Source organism: Nicotiana sylvestris, chromosome 11 (genome assembly GCF_000393655.2).
Source record: "Nicotiana sylvestris chromosome 11, ASM39365v2, whole genome shotgun sequence".
Taxonomy (NCBI): Eukaryota; Viridiplantae; Streptophyta; class Magnoliopsida; order Solanales; family Solanaceae; genus Nicotiana; species Nicotiana sylvestris.
This window is the reverse complement of record NC_091067.1, coordinates 31,332,163-31,356,270: the sequence shown is the minus strand read 5'-3', so window position 1 is coordinate 31,356,270 and position 24,108 is coordinate 31,332,163. Positions and strand designations below refer to the sequence as shown.

Sequence of the window (24,108 nt, the reverse complement as noted above, 5' to 3'; positions counted from 1 at the left end):
TAACTGAATCGAATCATTATGGCTAGATTCGAGGCATTCAGAGGTCAATTCGAGGGGCAAAGGCATCGCGAGCTAGAGAATTAGCCGGTTCGAGGTGAGTAATGATTGTAAATGATGTCCTGAGGGTTTGAAACCCCGGATTGCACATTGTAGTGCTATATTGAGGTGAGACACGCGCTGGATGATGAGCGCAGGGTCCTTTACTACTGAGGATTGTGACTTGGTTCATCCCGTATTGATGATTTTACTGCATATTTGATTGAAACTGATTTGTTATCATCATGATTTGGGCTGATTGCCGTATTTGGGCTTCGTGCCAATTATTTGAACCCTTCGGGGATTTTTATCACTATTTCCTCACTGTTTTGACTTATATTTAAACTCAGTCTTGTTGATGATTATTGTTTTACAAACTCAGCCACTTTTATATAGATTTGAAACTCAAATGATATTTCTATATGATATTTTGGGCTGAGAATTACTGTTTTACAAATGCCCAAAGGGCTTGTGATGATTTTCGGACTGAGTGAGGCTGAGGGCCATATGTGAGGATATGCTGAGTGATATGAGGCCGAGGGCCTGAGTTACTATTTATGCCACGCGGTGGCTTGAGTAATGTGAGGCCGAGTGATATGAGGCCGAGGGCCTGAGATACTTTATATGCCACGCGGTGGCTTAAGTGATGTGATGATATGCTGGGTGATGATGCCACGAGGTGGCTTGATATAGCGCTTGGGCCGTAAGGGGCCCCTCCGGAGTCTGCACACCCACAGTGAGCGCGGGTACCCATTGTTTTGAGTGATTGATACTATGCCCGAGGGGTTGATATGAGTAATTGTGAGGTAACCCGAAGGGCTGATACTATTCTGATATTAAGCCCGAGGGGTTGTTACTGTTCTGATATTGAGCCCAAGGGGCTGGCACTGTTCTGATATTGAGCCCGAGGGGCTGGTTCTGTTGATATTATGCCCGAGTAGCGGTTTGTTGTACATGTTTTGCCCGAGGGGATGTTTACATTTCTATCATTTTTGTTACTCACTTGTAAACTACTTGCTTTACTTGTTGGAAAAAGAAAAGGGATTTTCACTTGATTTCTCACTGCTTTACTGTTTAAAGTGATTTTTCTGCTTCAGTATGGAATACTTTGTGTTTTTGCGTGATTTGTTGCGTTCAGTCTTTATTTATTATTATTACTCACTGAGTCGGAGTACTCACATTACTCCCTGCACCTTGTGTGCAGATTCAGGTATGTTTTGGCTGATCGGAGGCAGAGTCATCAGGGTTTAGCAAGGTAGTTGCCGGCGTTCGCAGCACTGCTTTTCTCTCTCCTCATTTCATTAGTCTGTATTTGTACACTCCAGGCTTTCAGTTGTGTTTATACCCTAGTAGATGCTCGTGACTTGTGACACCCCGGTTAGGGCTGTGTCGGGTTGTGCTTCCGTTAATTATATCATTAAATTATATTTAAACTGTCTATTAATGTTTAACTATTTTTGAAAAGGTGATATGAGTTTGTTGGCTGGCCTTGTCTTCACGAGAGGCGCCATCACGATCGGAGCGGGGTTTGGGTCGTGACAATCCGCCCATGTATATATATGTTACTATAATAGGAATCAGGATTGGAGACAAAACAACTATCCAATAAATCAAAAGATGTTTTCCAAACCTAACCGAAATGGTGGAGTGTTCATTGACTCAGGATCTACATTAACGTATCTCGCACAAAAAGCATATGAATTGGTCAGTGCAGAGGTACAAAATCTAATGCATGCGATCCCAAAAGTATCATAACATCGGGTTTGACCTTACTCGGGGGCGGAATTAGCCTATTTGATACGGGTTCGGTTGAACCCAATGATTTTCGCTTAAGCTCTGTATTTGTATTAATTTTTTTTATTAAATATGTATAAATACTTAATTGCGAATTCAGTAACTAAGACGAGTTATGGATTATGATGAATTCAGAACTCACAAACTTCAAATCTTAGCTATGCTTCTGACCTTACTCATCGTAAGCAGTGGTAGAGCTAGAAAATAGGGGTGTTAAAATCTAATTAAGAGATAAACACAAGAAGAAAACAAGGAGAATCAACATATAGTATATATATGTAAAAATAATTTTTTTACCTAGCTAAATAGTATAATATTTCCGGCAAAAGATTGTCAGTTGATACCCTTTCGCAGGCTCTGCCACTGAATTCATAAGTCGTATTTACAAAATGTTGATCGTGAACTGCTGGAAGGATTAGTTTCTTGCACCTCCATAGTGATATTGATGTACGCGCGTTTTCCTTGCTCATTTTCTAAATAATTCACCTCTAAATTGAATGCCATGGAGATCAAAACCTGAGGTGGTGTATTAGATGTGTGCGTATGTACATATGTATATATATATACATATACCCATCCGGTACCTATTGGCTCGATTAATCTCGATCCCGTGTCATTTTCATATTGTAGGGTGTCATTAAGGTCATTGATTAGCTTATTATCTATGTCTGATTATAGAAATCGGCTAGAAGTATAGTTAGGGGAATTCTGGATACACTTAAGCCGGGGCGGAGCCAGTGTTCTGGCTACGGGTTTGGCTTTGCCAGTAGCTTTGATATATACATTGTATTTGTCTTGAACAATTCATTAATTATTTGTAATTTAATAATTTTGAACCCAATAACTTAAAATGCTAAGAATTCGAAACCTATAAGCTTAAAATTCTAACTCCGCCTCTTCCCTTGAGTCTAGTTCTATTGTCTCATTTATGGTATTGAAGATGTTCCCAAAAACATTGTGATTCCATTCCCTAACCTATATATAGTAAAACTGTTGTTCCAAAGTACTGCTATCCAATATAAAAAAAGTTTATTTTTATTAATTATTATACTTAAATGAATGCCTCAATTAATGTAGTAGTACGTACTAGGCATATTCAAATTCTCCTATCTAATAAGGGAGAGTTAGCAGGCACCTGGACGACACGCCTGCCTCACACTTCAAGGGTAATATTGTCTTTCCATCTAATTTTTATTAGCTTCGCTTGGATTATATCGACCACTTCAGAAAACCTGGCAATCACCGCTTCTTTGGCTTCTGTCTTCTTACTCTTCTTTTTCTTACCGGTACCAGGCAGACAGCTCTTTGAGAAACTTGGCAGATGCAGGTTCTCTGTATCAAAAACCAATCTGGCAATAGTTTAAGAGCTCCAACGTCTGGAAATTGCAGTTTCCCAGTTCCACCTTTTCGCTCCTCGCAGTTGTTGATCTTATCGCCAATTTTTCTCTTTGGGTCATTGTTTTTTGTGAGTTTTCTTCTTCTTATCTTCTGTTTCTCTATTTAATCTTTCATGGAATGCTAAGGCTTTGCTTCAAAGAAAGTTTAAAGTGTCTATCACCTTTGTTCTTTAGGTGTTCGAGGCAATTCCTGAATGAATTAGGCCTTTTTTCAAGATTTCTATTATTGTTTTAGGTTTAACTACACTAACAAGAGCTCTCTTTTCTTGTTCCTTTCGTCCACCCCACATCACTAAGCTAAAGAAATTATATTATTTTTGGATGACAAACAACTAAATGAACGTTGATGTGTTAAAGAAGAAGAAAGAAAGAAAGAAAAGAATAAATTGGGAACAATTTCTGATGCTAGGTGTGCTAATTTGTTGTGAGCTTTCTTGTCATCTTCTGTTTCTCTGTTGTATCTTTTATGGCATGCCAAGCCTTTGTGCACAAGAATTTTAATATGTCATGTGCTTCAGAAAATTCTTGATTGAATCAGTCTTATCATTGGCGGTAATTTTGATTTTGGATAAGCGGCAGGCGATGACACATTTTTAGGCTTGAATATTTCATGAAAAATTTGGGCTGAAAATATTTTACAGATAAAAAGAAGTTGAACTTGTATAGCTGCTGGATTCCAAAGAAGCAAACAAGTGCTCTTACGCAGAAAAAAGAAAGGTTGCAATGCAACTCAAACGGCGTGATACGCAAAACCAAATCTGCTCATAGAAGGGAAGTGATGTTGCTATCGCGACGTATGAGAAGACAAGATTCTACTATGCACAACCTTCTTCAAAGGTTGATTTTTGTTGTCCCAGAGCAGTCAATATCATCTTGGGACAAAGCAGGATTTCTGAAACAACCCGGTCTTACCATATGAGAACCTCCTTCACTTCCTGAAAATGGTTATATTATTGTACTCATATTTACACACCATATATTATTAACACAAATGGTGCTTATGTATTTTGCTTGGAAACTTAGTATGATACTTTATTTATCTTATATGTGCCTATAAACTAAAATACTCAAATACTATGTGGTCTACTGCACTTTATTTTGCACCTACAGAGGCTTCATTGTATGTTTTTAAGCGTCTTTGCTATTCTGTTTACCAGTTGCCAGCCATCAAGCTTGCACGGCTACATCGCAGGATAATTTAGAAAAAGGCAAAGGTATATTGGATCCCCCTATCATTTCTGAAACAGGTAACCATACGAGAACCTTTTTTGCTACCTTTTTGGTTATATATTGTTGTACTCATATTTATACGGAGAATACTATTAATATAACGATGCTTATTTTGCTTGTAGATTGAATAGCGCAGCTTATTTACTTATATGTATCTACAAACGAAAAAACATAAATACTACATGCTCTTTTACACACTATTTTGCATCTATTGAGGGTTCGTTGTACACTTTTAAACATTTTGGCTATTTTGTACCAGCTGCTAGCTATAAAGCCTGTATGACTACGTCATCTCCTAATTTAGACAAAGGAAAGGGTACATTGGACCCCCCATCATTCGTGAAGCAGATAAACCTACATTCAGATTATACTCTTTTCAGAATGACATATTTTTTATACATTACTGTAAATTGTGACTATTTGTACAATAAGGTCCACATCGGGTACATCTAACCTGCGTCATGTTACCTTGAACACCATACCAATCAAAGGTTTGCACAAATTTAATGTTACAATAATGTCCACCATACGTATTCCTTGGTGCTCCTTTTTTCCTAATGATACTTCTTACATATTCAGCTCATAGGCGGACCAAAAAGGTATGTCTGGTCACTAAAGAGCAACGAAGTGAGTATGTTGCTCTAAAAAGGGTCCCAAATTGTCAATTTTGTCATGCAAAGAAGTTTGAATATAAACCTTCAGGATTTTGCTGTAACAATGGTTCAATAAGGTTGACATATCATAAAATGGCAACTGAATTATCGAAGTTATACTTTGGAAATACTGAAGAATCTGAAAATTTTCGAACTTATATTAGAACGTACAATAACTTGTTTGCATCTACTTCACTTGGTGTCACGTATGATAAAGAGCTAGCGAGAAGAAATTGTAGTATCTACACATTTAGAGTCCAAGGACAAATATATCATTTTATAGATTGTAACGACCCGACCGATCGTTTTGAGCTCTAGCATGTCGTTCAGTAGTTTGAGGCCATGAGTAGCTTTACTTCAGGTATTATGACTTGTACACGTGGTCGGAATTGAATTTCGGAAAGTTTGGAATTGATTTGGAAAGAGAATTCTCATTTTGGGAGCTTTAAGTTGAAAGAATTGACTAAGATGGGATTTCAGAGTAAACGACCTCAGAATCGGGATCTGAAGGTTCCAGCAGGTTCGTATGATGAGTTCAGACTTGGACGTATGTCCGGATCGGGTTTTGGATGACCCGGGAGCGTTTTGGCGCCTATTGTTGAAGTTAGCATTTTTGGAGAAAATTTCATAAGTTTGGCTTGAAGTGCATCTCAATGTTATCGATGTCCGTTTGGGATTTCGAGTCTGGGAATAGCTCCGTATGGTGATTCTGGAGTTGGGAGCGTAATCGAAAGTGAATTCGGAGGTCCGTAGGTCATTTTGTAGTCATTTGACTAAAGGTAGAAATTTGAAGGTTTTTGAGAAGTTTGACCGGAAGTGGACTTTTTGATATCGAGATCAGAATCCAATTCCGGAAGTTGGAGTAGGTCCGCAATGTCAAATATGACTTGTGTGCAAAATTTGAAGTCAATCGGACGTGATTTGATAGGTTTAAACATTGAGAGTAGAAGCTTGAAGTTCTAAAGTTCATAAAGCTTGGATTGGAGGTCGATTCGTGATTTTAGCATTGTTTAATATGATTTGATGCCTCGAGTAAGTCCGTAATGTATTTTGGGAAAGGTTGGTATGATTGGTTGGGGTCCTAGGGGGCCTCGGGTGGATTCCGGGTGGTTAACGGATCAATAATGGAATTTTTGGAAGTTTGAAGTTGCTGGTTGCTGTCATAACCGCACCTGCGAGAATTGGGCCGCAGGTGCGGAGACGCAGAAGCGGCCAGAAGAACCGCAGATGCGGTATTGGCGGAGGAGAGCTGGGATCGCAAGTGCAGTCGTATTGCCACAGATGCGGGACCGCAGATGCGGGACCACATATGCGGTGGGGAGGATGCAGAAGAGGAAAAAGGGCAGCCTTGAAAGGAACCGCAGAAGCAGTCAAGAGACCGCAGGTGCGGAAAGTGCTGGAGGCAGTGCTTTGTTTTAAAGTCGGGATTTGGCTATTCTTCTCCCATTTTTCATTTGGCATCGGCGATTTTGGAGAGCTTCAAGTGGGGTTTATCATCATCAACAACAAGGTAAGCTATCCCCACCTATCTTGAGTTAAATACATTAATTATGTATGGATTTGAACATGAAATTTTGTAGAAACTTGGGGTTTGAAGGAAAACCTAGGAAATTAGTAATCTTGGATTTTGACCACGATTTTGGGTATGGAATTAAGAGAAAATCATATATTTGAGCTCGTGAGTTCATGGGTACACTTTATCTTCGAAAAATTTCGGAATCCGGGCATGTAGGCCCGAGGGCAATTTTGTCAAATTTGCGATCGGGGTTAGGAATTTTTATAAATTGGATTGTAATGAGTAGTTGAACATATATTAATGGATTTGCATAATTATTGGCTAGTTTTGGAGCATTGAGCATTGATTCGAGTCTTCGGAAGAGAGTGGAATGCCGGTTATGGATCTTTGGAGCGAGGTGAGTCTCCTTTCTAACCTTGTAAGAGGGAATTGTCCCCATAGGTAAAATAATTAGTTATATGCTCCTATTTGTGGGGGCTACATATGCACGAGGTGATGAGAGTCCATGCGTAGCTACTATTATGCTATTGTACGGGTAGTTTAGGACCCAAAGGCATGCTATACTTGGATTATTTGTGAACTTATTGACAACTTGAATTGCTTAAATTACATCGAATTAGTAAATGAGTTCTAAACAGATTAAACTTCATTTTTTCTTAAATGGTTAAATGAGGATTGACTTTCTTTAGATAATTGCTCTGTGTTGACTTCTTGATTGACTGTCTGTGTGTGTTTATTTTTGGAACGGGCTGAACGCCTCGGTAGATTAAATAGATGCATCCATGGTTCGCGTCGTTCGACCCTCGGCAGTGCACAATATACATTTCTATTGGATCGGGCCGTACGATCTCGGCATGATATACGTATGCTTGTATGGCTTGCTTGGGAATTTTAAATGTTGATATTTGCCCTTCCTAGCCCGATGTAAATTGATAAAGATAATGAAAAGTAAATCTTGGAAATCCTTTATTATTTGAGAAGGTGTTTACCTGCTTTCCGATTTTTATGAGTTATAATTGCTATATAAATCCATGATTTCCTCACATTTTTACTATGTTATTGTTGGACCACTAGCAAATGTCGAAACCGACATTTCGTCTCTACTTCTTCGAGATTAGACGGGATACTTGCTGAGTACACGTTGTTTTTGTACTCATGCTACACTTGCTGTGCATTTTTGTTGCACAGGCACATGCATTTCTAGTGGCCTAGCAGGCATAGCTGCATGGTTGATATAGAGACTCAGGTGAGCTGCACTTCTCGAGGTGACCTGTAGCCGGCAGAGTCTCTCTCAGAATTATTTTTGTATTTACTTTCTGTCCAATTTGTATCGGGGATGGATGTTGTATTATATTGCTTCCTAGATATCGCTCATTCACTTGTGACACCGGGTTCTGGGATGGTTATAGGATTGTTCAATATTAAGTTTGTTAAAGACTCCATGGATATTTCTATAAATTTTATTATTTATTATTTAAATGTATGAGGAAAAATGATTTCAACAAGCACTAAAATTTGAATTTAATTAAGTATTTTGGTTGGCTTGCCTAACAGCGGTGTCCGGTGCCATCACGACCCCTAGTGGATTTTGGGTCGTGACAACATGGTATCAGAGCACTAGGTTCCCTTAGGTCTCATGAGCAAGTCTAGTAGAGTCTCGCGGATCGGTACGGAGATGTCTGTATTTATCTTCGGGAGGCTACACGACTATTAGGAGTACTTCCCTTCTTGATTCCTCATCGTGTGATTTGATTCCTTGAGGCTTAGGCCCTTGTTTCCTTCCTACTCAAACTTACGCGACGCGAACCTCTGGTTACAAATCGAGAATTTAAGGATTGTAACGGTATTACTAATGTGGTGCGGGTTGTTTCTCCCTACGGGGTTGTTTAAGCTATTATCGTCGCCTTGTAGAAGGATATTCTATTGTTTCAGCTCAGTAGCGGTACTTCTGAGAGCTCTAAGGCTAGGCGCAAGTTGCCATGATTCTTATGAACGTTTGTTCCGTAGTATTGTTCTGATGGTAGGATGTTTGCCTACGTGTCGGGGCAGTGAATGACTTGAAGGGAGGTTTACTTAGTGCATGATCTAGAGATCCGGTATTTTATTCCCGGTAGGGGAAAGGCAATCGGGCTGAGAGTGTTCAGGTTTGGGTTGATGGGGTAATGAGACTCAGTATTTGCGAGCGTGGTGGAGTTTTCTTATATGATGAGGTGTCGTTGTCCTTATTGAATGTACTAAGTTCGTCGGTGTTATGATCTTCTACAATTGCCTTTGGAGCAGGATATTACGGGTCAGTATTAAAACGATTAGAGAGCACGGGGTGCGGTGGTTCAGGATGGAATCGGTGTTCCTAATGTTGACGGCTTTAGAAAGATAATCTTCGGAAAGGTTTAAAGTTAGTAGTGATTTGTGGGTTCAAGTGCTACGAAGGTAGATTTTATTTAAGGAAATAATTGAGCAGCAAAGTATGAGGAAAGACATGTGGGAAGTGTCAATCGGTGTTTAAAACTTCTAGAAGGCCAGGTATAAGAAGCGCAGGTCGAGTAGTTGATTAAAGAAGCGAGATTGCCCAAAGTGGGAGAGTGGGAGAGTTGCATACGGGCTTGGTGGTAGGATGACTATGCACCTTAAGGGGAGTTGGAACAATTTGGGAATTTTTAGTGATTTGGTGATTTGGGGTCTACAGATTTAATTTTGAGCATGGGCTATTATGCGGCAGGAGATTTGATATAACGGGAAGGAGCTGCTGGAAAAGAAGAAGGATACAACATAACTTTGAATTGGAAGGATGTTGCCACAAATTTAATTGATGTCCACGATGGGTGAATGGACTTGTGCAACTAGAGAGTGAGCTCGGACACAGGGTGGGTTATTGATGTCCTAGAGGTTGTACCCCGTGCAACAGCGTTGGAAGATGTCTGGAAGTGATTTTTACAGGTGGGTTATTCCCTGTGAGAAGGTTAGTGGTCGCGTGGTTGGCGGGGCTTCTGTGAAGAATTCTGTTGGTTATACAGCAAATGAGATTGGTCGTGCGAATGTGGTTGATGATTAAGAGTATAAAAAGGGGTCTTACAGAAGAATTTCGAGAATTTTCGCGGTTGATTGCGTAAGGCTATGTCAATAAGAGATGAAGAATCCTAGTGAATTCTAGAGTTATGTAATAGTGGCTTCAAGCTAAGTGGGAGAGTCTCACCACCTATGATTGGGTTGCATGGTTAACTACTTACGAGGTTTCTGGTTATTGGCATATTGATGAGTTATTTCAGCTACGGGAAAAGAACATAAGTGGTAACTTGAGCAAGGGATTGTTAAAGGGTGCTATGGTTGGCCTGTTTGGCTCATGTTCAGACTTGGGGAAGGATTCAAGATTTATGCCTTTTATAGATGCGGGTTTCAAGGAAAATAATTCTGATGGGTGCTTCATCGAGAGGGTATCCATGTTCTAGAAGATTCATGGAGTAGATTATATTCGGGGTCAAGTCAGAGCGGGTGGCTCTCAACAATGGTCCTAGTGGATACAAAGGGGTAAAGTGTGGAGCCTAATGATTTCGAGCCTATAGGTACGGTTAAGATTCAAGCTTGGTAGCAGCTTATGAGAAGAGGCCCAGGATGTTCTATGATGTCTTGACTTGTAGTAGCATTTAGGAAATATGAAATGATTCGTGGGATTTGGGACAACATGGTCTCGTGATTCAAGGTCACTCGGGATGAGTGTGGATGGAGTATGTTATGTGTTGAATGGAGTTAGTATTATTTCTAAGGCAATCAAGGATAAATTAGAAGAAGGTAGATTGATTAGCCATAATTGAATTGGTATATTGGTGGCAGTGATCAGTTCTTGCAGCGGGATCAGGTTATGCAAGTGATTTGTGATGGTACATGTGAGGTTTGTCGGCCGCCGTAATTGATGTTATTCAGAAAGTATTATATTGTATGTGGCCTGTTATGTGTAGACGGATCCCGTAAGGGCTATGGTGGTTTAGACCACTACTTAGAGGTTTTTCATATTCTATGGTTATGAGAATTTACCTATGTATTGCTATGGTTCTCCTGAAGTGAGTTAAGTGAAAAGTTTTTATATGATGAAGTGTCAATCTATTAGTAGTTCCGGAGTTATGATGAAGATCATGTTCTATCGTATGATGGCATATTGGGGAGCAGTGAGTAGTATAGAATTTGAAGTGAGGATCAAGGTTACAGTTCGGTGCTAGCAAGGATGTCACGAGCTCGGACGAGCAGTGAAGGAGTTTCGATATCTAAAGTAAGTGGGTATCGTCTTCAGCGTCACCTAAGATCAGTATTTTGTGGAAAAGGCTTTGCATCCTGGTTAAGGAATTTTTGATCGCTTTTCAGCGTTAGTGCGGCCGGTGGTTTGGGTGTACATACCTGTTATCTGTTATGGAAGGTTATGGGAGCATGCCCACGGGAAGGTTGTATAAGTGTGGCTTGTAGCCACTTGATTGGTTGAAGAATTTAAACCAAGTATGAAGATTGTGGTAGTATCATTAATTTGAGAACTTATGCCTGTAGGGCACTCGGTTTATTGAGTTGTGGACTATGGAGGATTTCTTCGGTTATGACGGTTGATCTTGTGTGTTACGCAAAAAGGGGGTTATTATGGACCCATGAAAGGTTATTAGCCTAGTTAGTGCAATCAGAAATCGACTTGAGGTTTGTGGATGGATTTAATGTGAATATGGGCTCTATATCAGGTCAGATGTGTTCATTTCAGCAATGTGCTGCTTATGGAAGAGTAGTCGGGGTGTTATTTCGTTGTCAGCTATTTCATGTAATGATATATTTCATCGTATGAGTTGTGAGACGACTTGGTAAATTTCTTATGTGTTGAGGTTTCGCGTAGCGATGAGGTTATATGAGCAGGATGGCTCTTCAGATTTAGATCGTACACCGCACCTCAGTTGTGCTTGCGTTTTGTAGCTGATAGCGCTATATGTCCCCTCAGGGATGGTATTATGCACTTAGCGTGTTTATGACCGATATTTGGTATTTTGTTTTAATGAGAAATTTAGCTCGATGTATATCTCCTTACGTGGGTTCTATGTGTAGATCGGGTGGCACGCCGCCATGGGTATGTTATTTGGATCGGGTTGCAAATTGTTGGAATATTCTCCCACAATGTAGCACTTCATTTGTTTCATTATCTCTTAGTTGAAATTTGTAACAATAATACTCTCGATAAGACACTGTATCTCTTTTTCGTTTCCCTTTTTGTAGTGACTCATCTTCCATATCAAGAAATCCATCAACTGAACACATATTTGATATACTGGGCAATTGTTCATGTTCACAGTAAGCTCTACGTTTCATCACATTTTTTGTCTGAACAATTTTTTTGATTCCACAATGCCATCCATTTTCACCGAAGGAAAATAATAATGGATATTGCAACGGATCGTAGCATCCATAATAATAATTTACTAACCGAGATCTATTATTGTGGGTATAAATTCGAATATGTGGTGCAGATGTGTCTCTAGGATTTTTTTCAAGCCAAAATGCTGCAATCTCTGATGCGCTGGGTAAGTTATATATTCGTTGATCTAAGGTTGAGTGACATTTAAGAGCAATATAGAAATCAGATAATTGAGGAACATTTAAGAGAGATCTAAGGAAAATAATATATGGATTTACCTTCAATATATCCATCAACTTTTTCACTATTGATTCATTAATTCTTGTCGAACAAGCCATCCTATTGGCTAGTTCATTATCATGATCGTAGAAGTACAGCTGTAAATTCCTAGGTTATTCATTGGAAGGAACTAAATCATCTATGTCACGACTCAAAATCCACTAGGGGTCGTGATGGCGCCGGATACCGCTATCAGGCAAGCCAACCAAAATACTTAATTAAATTCAAATTTTAGTGCTTGTTGAAATCATTTTTCCTCATACATTTAAATAATAAATAATAAAATTTACAGAAATATCCATGGAGTCTTTAACAAACTTAATATTGAACAATCCTATAACCATCCCAGAACCCGGTGTCACAAGTGCATGAGCTATATCTAGGAAGCAATATAATACAACATCTGTCTGGGATACAAATTGGACAGAAAGTAAATACAAAAAAATCTGAGAGAGACTCTGCCGGCTATGGGTCACCTCAAGAAGTACAGCTCACCTGAGTCTCTATATCAACCATGTAGCTACGCCCGCTAGGCCACTAGAAATGCATGTGCCTGTGCAACAAAAATGCACAGCAAGTGTAGCATGAGTACGAAAACAACGTGTACTCAGCAAGTATCCCGTCTAATCTCGAAGAAGTAGAGATGAGAGGTGGACTTCGACACTTGCTAGTGGTCCAATAATAACATAGTAAAAATGTGAGGAAATCATGGATTTATATAGCAATTATAACTCATAAAGCCGGAAAGCAGGTAAACACCTTCTCAAATAATAAAGGAATTCCAAAATTAATTTTTCTTTATCTTTATCAATTTACATCGGGCCAGGAAGGGCAAATATCAACATTAAAAATTTCCAGGCAAGCCATACAAGCATACGCATATCATGCCGAGGTCGTACGGCCCGATCCAATAGAAATGTAAATTGTGCATTGCCGAGGGTCAAACGGCGCGAACCATAGATGCATCTATTTAATCTACTAAGGCGTTTGGCCCGTTCCAAAAATAAACACACACAGACAGTCAATCAAGAAGTCAACACAGAGCAATTATCCAAAGAAAGTCAATCCTCTTTTAACTATTTAAGAAAAAATGAAGTTTAATCTGTTTAGAACTCATTTACTAATTCGATGTGCTTTAAGCAATTCAAGTTGTCAATAAGTTCACAAATAATCCAAGTATAGCATGCCTTTGGGTCCTAAACTACCCGGACAATAGCATAATAGTAGCTACGCACGGACTCTCGTCACCTCGTGCATACGTAGCCCCACAAATAGGAGCACATAACCAATTATTTTACCTATGGGGACAATTTCCTCTTACAAGGTTAGAAAGGAGACTCACCTCGCTCCGAAGATCCATAACTGGCATTCCATGCTCTTCTAAAGACTCGAATCAATGCTCAATGCTCCAAAACTAGCCATAATTATGCAAATCCATTAAAATATGTTCAATTACTCATTACAATCCATTTTATAAAAACTTCTAACCCCGATCGCAAATTTGACAAAATTGCCCTCGGGCCTACATTCCCGGATTCCGAAATTTTTCGAAGATAAAGTTTACCCGTGAACTCACGAACTCAAATATATGATTTTCTCTTAATTTCATACCCAAAATCATGGCCAAAATCCAAGATTACCAATTTCCTAGGTTTTCCTTCAAATCCCAAGTTTCTACAAAATTTCATGCTCAAATCCTTACAAATCAATGTATTTAACTCAAGATAGGTGGGTATAGCTTACCTTATCGTTGATGATGGAAAACCCCACTTGAAGCTCTCCAAAATTGCCCATGCCAAATGAAAAATGGGAGAAGAATGGCCAAATCCCAACTTTAAAACAAAGCACTGCCTCTAGCACTTTCCGCACCTGCGGTCTCTTGACCGCTTCTGCGGTTCCTTACCAGGCTGCCCTTTTTCCGCTTCTGCATCCTCCACACCGCAGGTGCGGTCCCGCATCTGCGGCAATATGACTGCATCTGCAGTCCCAGCTCTCCTCCGCCAATACCGCATATGCGGTTCTTCTGGCCGCTCCTGCGGCTCCGCACCTGCGGCCCAATTCTTGCAGGTGCGGTTATGACAGCAACCAACAACTTCAGACTTCCAAAAATTCCATTGTTGATCCGTTAACCACTCGGAATCCACCCGAGGCCCCCCGGGACCCCAACCAATCATACCAACCAGTCCCAAAATACATTACGGACTTACTCGAGGCGTCAAATCATATCAAACAACGCTAAAACCACGAATCGACCACCAATCCAAGCTTTATGAACTTTAATACTTCAAGCTTATATTCTCGATGTCTAAACCTATCAAATCACGTCCGATTGACTTTAAATTTTGCACTCAAGTCATATTTGACATTACGGACCTACTCCAACTTCCGGAATTGGATTCTGACCTCGATATCAAAAAGTCCACTTCCAGTCAAACTTCTCAAAAACCTTCAAATTTCTACCTTTAGCCAAATGACTACAAAATGACTTACGGACCTCCGAATTCACTTTCGATCGCGCTCCCAACTCCAGAATCACCATACGGAGCTATTCCCAGACTCAGAATCCCAAACGGGCATCGATAATGCTGAGATGCACTTCAAGCCAAACTTATGAAATTTCCTCCAAAAGTGCTAACTTCCATAATAGGCGCCAAAACGCTCCCGGGTCATCCAAAACCTGATTCGGACATACGCCCAAGTCCGAAAACATCATACGAACCTGTTGGGACCTTCAGATCCTGATTCCGAGGTCATTTAGTCTGAAATCCCATCTTAGTAAATTCTTTCAACTTAAAGCTCCCGAAATGAGAATTCTCTTTCCAAATCAACTCCGAACTTCCAGAAATTCAATTCCGACCATGCGTACAAGTCATAATACCTGAAGTGAAGCTGCTCATGGCCTCAAACTGCTGAACGGCGCGCTATAGCTCAAAACGACCGGCTGGGTCGTTACATTCTCTCCCACTTAAACAAACGTTTGTCCTCGAACGTGCTAAGAATTGCGTTGGGGTTGTCCGAAATCACTGTTTAACGCCTCGAGCACCTACTCGTGATACCACAACTCAGCTGGGCACCCTAGCCCGATCAATTTGAAGATATCCTTTTTCACTTAAGCAAATAAGCCTTAGAGCCCAATTCCATCATACGGAATTCTCTGTCAGGCCTGTTTCCAACATACGCTCACCGTATCAATACTACACGCAGCACCAAAACATGACTGCATACCTTAGCTGAATTCACACTTTGCACCACTTTACTCAAGGACCACAATAACATTCTCTGATCAAATTAGTCGAAATATCACGAACTTGATGCTCCCAGTGCACCTTATGACATACACGGGTCTCCCTCTAACTCTTACAATACCGCCACGACGGACGAGATGTGTAGAAATTCATAACCAACTGCCGAGTCAACCAATCATTGAGTCTATACTTCTGACAAGAACCATTACCTCATTCTGAACCAAATAATGATCTTTGCTCCTTAATACACTTCATGTAATCAGATTGCACTGATCCTAAATCCAATGTTCTCGTCTCACCCAGTGCTAACTGCTCCAGCAATAAGTCACCCCGGACATGATCAAAAGTTTCATATGATGCCTTAATATGCCAACAAGCTACCAAATTCGAATGCGATACAAAAGGAAGATGAAATCTAGAAGGAACTACTCAACTCACGCACTAATATGGACTTTCCTTGGAAAATAGGAAGCAAGGCATACAAAATAGCATGCAGAAAACTAAATCTTTGGAAGAGTTGCAGCATTCATGTATACTATAGAATTTCAAAAACGTGGTCTTCTACATGCTCATTTCTTATTATACTTGCTGATGAACACAAATTATTGACTCCTGAATCCTATGATAAATTTGTTTGTGCAGAATTGCCTGATTCTAAAAAAGATCGCGATCTATATTCACTTGTTATTAAACATATGATGCATAGTCCTTGTGGAAAGTTAAACCCTATAAATATTTGCATGAAAAATAATAACTGCAAATTCAAGTATCCAAAAGATTTTGCTGAACAAACATCAAAAGGGAAGAATTCATATCCAATATACAAAAGGAGAAGAACCGGAGAAGCTGTAGAAGTAAGAGGTGAGTTTCTGGATAATTCTTGGGTTGTTCCATATAATCCATTTTTGCTATGCAAGTATAATTATCATATGAATGTTGAAGTTTGTTCTGATATCAAAGTAATGAAATATATTTACAAATATATTTGCAAAGGACACGATAAAATTGCATTTCATATACATGATAATGATACAGATACAGGCATAGATGAAATAAAAGAATATCAATCTGCTAGATGGGTTTCTCCTCCAAAAGCTGCATGCGATTATTTGGTTTTCCCATTAGTGAAATGACTCCAAGTGTTTTTCACCTTCAATTACATTTGGAAGGACAATAATTTATCTCTTTTAAAAGTATTAAAAATGTTGATAGAATATTGAGTAATCCAATGATTCGAAAAACAATGTTAACTGAATTTTTTGTTATGAATAGAACAGATAAAGATGTTATGCAACTGTTATTATTATATAAAGAATTTCTAGAGTACTTTGTATGGTCACCTAAGGAAAAAATGGGGACACGTCGAAAACAACGTACTGTAATTGGACGTGTTGTAATATGTCATCCAACAGAAGGACAAAGATATTATATTAGATTATTATTGATGAACGTTAGAGGACCAAAATCATATCAGGACTTATGTAAAGTTGACGGCAAATGTTGTAGTACATTTAGAGAGGCCGCAGAAAAAAAGAAGATTGTTACACTGTGATAACAACTTGGCTGAATATATGTTTGAAGCTACAAATTATCAAATGCCATATAGTTTAAGGCATTTGTTTGCAACATTATTAGTGTATTGTAATCCTGCTAATCCAACAGAACTTTGGAAATAATTTGAAGATTCAATGTCCGAAGATTTTAAGATTCTACCTAACATGAATGCTAAAGATATTTGTTTTATGGCTTTAAATCATATCAATGATATTTTGCATTTGATGGGACATGATATCAATGAATATAATCTGATTCCTGAGAAAATTAAACCTTCAGTTGCTGTGAGAGAAACCAATGACTGTCATTTTGAAAGAAACATCATTGTTAGAGAAGAAGATTTGCTTCTAGAGAGAAAATTAAAAACTGAACAACGAAAAGCGTATGACACGATTCTTAATAGAATATTTTCTAACAAATCAGGAGCATTTTTCATTGATGGACCTGGAGGAACCGGAAAAACTTTTCTATACCGTGCTTTATTAGCTGTTGTACGATCAAAAGGTTTTGTCACTTTAGCAACTGCAAGTTCAGGTGTTGCAGCTTCGATCCTCCTAGGAGGACGAACTGCTCACTCCCATTTTAAATTTCCTATTGATATCGATGAACAATATTCTTGCAACATTAGTAAGCAAACACTTGCAACTTTAATATGTGATGCAAAACTAATTGTCGGGGATGAAGTATCTATGGCAAAAAAGAAAGTGATAGAAACTTTTGATATTCTGATGAAGGATTTAATGGATACAAATGCTCTATTTGGAGGAAAAGTGATCGTTTTTTGTGGTGATTTTAGACAAACTCTCCCAGTTGTTAGGAGCGGAAAAAAGAAGAAGATTTTATTCAAGAAAGCTTATTATATTCTGAAATTTGGAATCAACTCGAAAAACTACAACTATCAGAGAATATGCGTGCAAAAACAGATCTTACTGTCACACCTCCTTTTTCCTACATCCCGAAAGGGTATAAGGGAGTTTTTCCAATTAAAGGACAATCAAAACGGGGTTATATTATTAAAAGATTTAGATTCGCCACTTGGGAAATTTATGGTGTCCCAAGTCACCGGTTCAAATCCCGAATCGAGGAAAACATTGACTCTGTATTACAATCCGCGAACCAGAAATCAGGGTAAGGAATTCTGTTAACCCGGGAGAAGGTGTTAGGCATTCCTGAGTTCCGTGGTTCTAGCACGGTCGCTCAACTGTTATTATTGGCCTATTATCTGATTTTAGAACATTTTGAACCTATGTGCATTTTAACTTTATAACCGCTTTTATTCATTTTTAAGGAAGATTTCAACGTCAGCAAAACACATCTTTTGACCGCGCCACATTAAATGCACCCGCAGTCTGAGACATATTCTATTTGACGTTGTTAAGATTTGGATTTGGGTCACATGAAATGTGCACCCGAGTTTAGGAAGGTAATATTATTAAAATAACGTGCCTAAAGCAACTACGCATTTTTAACTTTGCGAGGGCCATGAAAAATTTGCTAAATGGCACACATCGAATTCTAAGGATTTTAAAAGAAATAATTAAATGAGGACCACACAATTGAGATTTTATTTGGCGCGGCGCACCTCAATTCCAATTCTTAAAAGGGAGATCAAACTAAAGTTCGGAGGGCCATAAATTATTTGTTTTGAATGGCACACCTCAATTAACTACAAGGACCTGCTAATTAGAAAAACCAAAGGAGACATAGTTTTAATTAAAAGGGAGTCTAAAATTAAGACTAAGTGAGGTCCATTCTATACCAATTCCAGAATTTGACTTGGCCTGAAACGAGGCCCAATGGCTCAATGGAATCACCATGGCGCAGAGTGCTGGGCTCCGCAACAAATTTCATTTGAGCCCAAGCGGAGAGCCCAGCTCTCATGAGGCAAGCTCAAATCGAATATCAAATGGGTCGCGTATCGAACCCATAGAATAACAAAAAGTAAACAGAATTCAAAATGTGATCACAACAGAATAACATTACTGATTAGAAGAGTACAACGAGGAGGAAAATATTAACCAAAAAAACAAACAAAACTGATGTAGGCATAGAAATGATAATGCAAACAAAAGAGAGGGGGATTTCATATTTGCAAACCAAAAACTAATGCTGCCATATGATAGATTAAAATCTCACAAACAAGACAAAAGGTTGAAGAAATTCATGAATCCCTCTTAAAACTGACAGTATGCCCTACAGAATTAGAATGACCCTCCAGCCAAACCGTTTTAAGTCAAGCCCATCCAAATGATAACCATTGCAACACTATAAATTTGTAGGCACCGAAACTCTAATCAAATAATCATGCTTGCTTTCAAACATTCATATTTAAATCAATTATCTAAACATCCTACTTTCTGCACCACTTCCCAAATCGCACCAAACAATATCATTTTAGCATATTTAAGAGCAATTTAGACATGAAGCTATTGTCAAACACAGCTATATCATGCCATCAGACCCTCACTACAAAGCTGGAAATTCATTCCAATATACATGAAGCTACTAAAAAAATAAAAGTCCAAACTTTATAGTTACAAGCTATTACATGACAACACCAAATTCAATTAAAATTGCAGACATCTAACAAGAATTCTAAGATCAGACTTTGGAAAGGCAACTGAAATTGGACATTGAAACACCACCTTTCATTCAACATTTACATTTCCATTGTAAGGATTCGAGAATGTACCTGTTACAGCAAAGAGGAATAAATGACCTTGAGAATGATTTTAAAACCAAACCAATCTAGTAGATACAGCAGCAACAATCAGCAGTAAGACTCAATCAAGCAGCCTCTAAAAATTCAACCAACTTCACTCTTTAAACCATTTTTTCACCCCAGGTAAAATAGGAGTTCTTCAGAGATTGAAAATCTTAAAAATTGTAGAAGAAAGCAATAGAACAATATTTTTTTAGCCGTTTGATTTCCAGAATTTTTATCCTCCCCAAACTCGAATTGAAACAAGACTCCAAACACCAAATTCAGCTCAAAATCAGTATTTGAAAAACCAAACTAAGCTATCTTTTACCCCGGTGAATCATAGATAACTTCAGAAAAAGAAAAAATTTCAGAATGAGATCAAAGACCAATGGAACAATAGATTTTATGAATTTTTTAGCCGTTTTTGGATTTTCTGAATTTTTATCTCTTAAGCTCTGCCTTGAATGGCAAGAAAATGTGCCTTTATAGGCAATGGAATAGAGCAGCACTAGGGAAATTAGATTTTCCCTTCTACCCTCCTCCAATTTTCATTTTACCTTAGCTACCCTTAGTCCAATTTTCAATATTGCAAGACAGTCCCCTCCCCCGCTTCCTAGAAGTTTCCCAAGCAGTTACAAATAGATTCCCCTGCCTAATTACCCTAAATTACCCCCCATGCCCCGGTTTATTACCCTTTAAAACCCGGTGGGTTAACTAGGTTAACGGGCTGCCCTTCTCTTCTGAATGGATCAGAGATCCTAAAACCCAAACAATCAATTGACCCAATTAAAGTCTGGAGTACCAGAAGCATGCAAATATGGCGGCCATTAAGATCTAAGCTAAACAGTTTATTAACTAGAACTAACTAAATTAATAAACTCAGTTAATTAACAGGCTAATGATACTAAAAATGTAGGACTAATCATGCATGAACAAAAAACAAATACAAAAATTTTGGAAAACTAAAAAATGAAAAAGAAATCCAGGAGAAGAAACAGATGCAGAGAAATAGAAAAAGAAAAATGAAAGCTAGATTAAACCGAAAAGAAGAAAAGAAAATACCTACTGAGACTCAAGCAAATGAGGAAAGGAGTCTGAATCTTCAACTTCTCGGATTTTCCGGCCAACTATAATATTAATCGTGTGTTCTTCATAAGAACACACGAATAACATCAAAATAGGCCCAAATCTTCAAACAAACTCGAATCAGGAACTATTTGGGAATTAGGGTTCATCCCTTCGATCTAAAATTCGAGGGATTCTGGAGTGATTCGAGGGAAGTAGAGTTGGTATTCAGAATGAGGGGAGGGAAGGGGTCCTAGGGTGTTAGTTTGGTTGTGAACGGGGGTGGCGCCGCCACCAGATGGTGGTGGGATTTTAGGGAGGCTGGCTATTAGGGTTTAAAGTCTATGAGGGGTGAAGGAGACGAGTTTGATAGGGGGGAGTCACATTTCAGACACTTATATATTAAAACATCCCCAGTTCCCGTCTGTTAGATCAGATAACATAGACGGCTGAGATTTGATTAGGCTATCTAAACGGGGTCGTTTTGTTTAGTGGGGGGAACGGACCAGGTCAGGGTGGAATATGGGTTGGGTTGGCCGGGTTTCGGAGGGGAAGTCATTGGGCTTGGGTAAATTAACTTAAAGCAGCCCAAATTTCTATCTCTTCATTTCCTTTTCATTATTTCAAATCAATTTTCCAAAAATACTTTTCTTCTTCTTTTTTCCAAAATTAAATTAAAATCTAAATCAAATCCTAAAACCTAATTAACCTATCAAAAACACTAATTAAACCTAAATACTAATTATCACAATTAATTAAACAAGCAAATTAAAAGAAAACTACTCAAAATCAAAATTAAAATTAAAAAGCGCAAATTAAACTCTTTTTTTGTGATTTTCCTTTTATAAAATTACTAATTAATTCCTAAAAATGTAAAGTTAAATCCTAAATGAAAATGCAACATATTTGTTTTTTGTATTTTTCATTAATTAAATAAGACAAACATGCACAGACAAGATGCAAACAATAACACAAAATGCCACAAAAATCTACAAAATTGCAAACAATGGAAAAATTATTTTTGTTTTGAATTTGTGAGAGTAATTCATATAGGGCAAAAATTACGTGCTCACAGCTGCCCCTCTTTGCTCGGAAACATAAAGAGTTTTCGTGTAAAGATAAAGTGAGTGTATACGAGCGATTTTGCCCGTTTGAATACTCCGTGGGAAGCATTTTTGAAAGATTTGACCGCACCCTGCTTTTGAGGATGCCTACATAACCTTGGCTATAAAGGAATCAGGTCAGTATAGTTTGGGAAGTTTTGGTAGCTGGGACTACCATGAAGCTGTGATTTCACTGTTGTTGCTGCTGCTGCTTACTGAACCCCTTATTACACCATGATAAAATAAAAAGAAGCTAGACTAAACTATGATCTATTAATTACAAAAGCTCTATCTATATCTTCAAACTTGATCTTGTGATTCTTGTTGACTTGTATTCTCCCGATGAAGTCCCTTTGTTGTCGATTTAAATTGTAATCTGAGATGCTTTCCCTTTTCTCTAGGTGGACGTCTGATTGCTGAACTTTGAAATGTATTCCCGTGCTCTCCAGGTAGGCGCCTGACTGCTGAACTTGAATTGTATTCCCGTGCTCTCCAGGTGGGCGCCTGACTGCTGAACTTGAATTGTATTCCTGTGCTCTCTAGGTGGGCGCCTGACTACTGAACTTGAATTGTATTCTCGTGCTCTCCAGGTAGGCGCTTGACTGCTAAACTTGAATTGTATTCCCGTGCTCTCCAGGTGGGCGCTTGATTGCTGAATTTGAATTGTATTTCCGTGCTCTCCATGTGGGCGCCTGACTGCTGAACTTGAACTGTATTCTCGTGCTCTCCAGGTGGGCGCCTGACTGCTGAACTTGAACTGCTTCTCCATGTTCTCCAAGTGGGTGCGTGATTTCAACAAAAATAGACAAAACAAAGAAAATTTTCTTCTCCCAAAGCAATCAAGTTCAGCAGTCAGGCCCAATATCCTCTATCTCAATATCCTCTTCTCCGTTTAGACCCAATATCCTCTATCTGTTGCATTGCTCATGAACTGACATTTACCAAACCTTTGTATCTCACATGAATCCCAAAGCACGTCAATTGCCACCCCCTCAGTGTGTATGCTGCTCTTTCTTGACTTAAACCACTAGCCTTGGCCTTGAGGTCTATTGCTGATTCACTTGCCATAATAACTTTGATTTTTGCTTGTAAGACCTTGCTTGTAACTGGTTAACCACCTTTTGTCAATCCCACCACAGAAAATACCTTTGATCCTTTCACCTAACACCTTCTATCTATTGCATTGTTCATGAATTGATATGTACCAAGCCTTTGTATTTCACAAGGATCCTAAAGCATGTTGATTGTTACCAGCTCAGTGCACTTGTTGTTCTTTCCTGACTTATGACACTGTGATGTGCTAGCCAGATCGCGTTTTGTGCAATTGGAAAGCTGGTGGCAAATTTTGAAGTCATTTCTCATTTGTTTTGACCAAACAGACTCAGGAAGAGGAAGTAAACAAAACAAAAGGAACAGAGCAAAGGATAAAGGAAAGAGATGATTCCTAAAAAGAAAGCTACAAAGTAGAAACCTATCAGATGTGGATATCACCTCTAATGACCATAACATGCACCTGTGGCCTATTCTGTCAAGCAATCCTGATGTTTAACTCTTGTTGTACCTTTTCGCCGTGAAACTGGGCTTCAATGCTCTGATTATCCAATCCGATTCATGATCCTTATTCGACTTGTAGTGCCCAAAGGGTTTTCACCATCAAGCCTCTCTCATTTCATTCTTTCTATCAACTTACAGTCACCTCAAGGTGCTCGTGAAGGTTTTCACAAATAAGACTCTCTTATTTTTTTATTTCTCTCAGATTTCCATTGCCTTACGGTGCCTGTGAGGGTTTTCACCAATAAGACTCTCATTTTTTATTTTCCTTGTTCGGACTGGAGTGTTGCCCCTGATATGAATCACCACTACCTGCTTGACTTGGCATCTCTCAAAGACTGATCGGAATGTCTTTCTTTGGACCGTAATGTGGGTTTTTGGATAGAGTTAGAAAGAAAGGGTATCAAAGGCTCAAAACAATTCAAATGGGTTCAAAATTACAACTTTCGGAATCAGATTTCTTACAACAAACACAAACTTCTGCCCCAGGTTTTTTGCTTGGGGACTTTGGATTTTTACTTTGATGTGACCGAACCGTGAGGCTGCCTACGTATCCTTAATGGAATCAGGTCGAACGTAGTTCATGTCATAGAAATTGCTTTGTTGT

The 24,108-nt window shown here is 38.8% G+C and overlaps 1 protein-coding gene across 1 annotated transcript; it reads left to right on the top strand.

Annotated features, from left to right (window-relative positions):
• Positions 1 to 17,212: 17,212 nt before the first annotated feature.
• LOC138880892 (uncharacterized) lies at positions 17,213 to 23,398 on the top strand. The gene is made up of 2 exons (XM_070161076.1): positions 17,213 to 17,848; positions 23,330 to 23,398. Exons 1-2 carry the CDS (start codon positions 17,213 to 17,215, stop codon positions 23,396 to 23,398), a joined length of 705 nt encoding a protein of 234 aa, XP_070017177.1.
• The last annotated feature ends 710 nt before the right edge of the window (positions 23,399 to 24,108 follow it).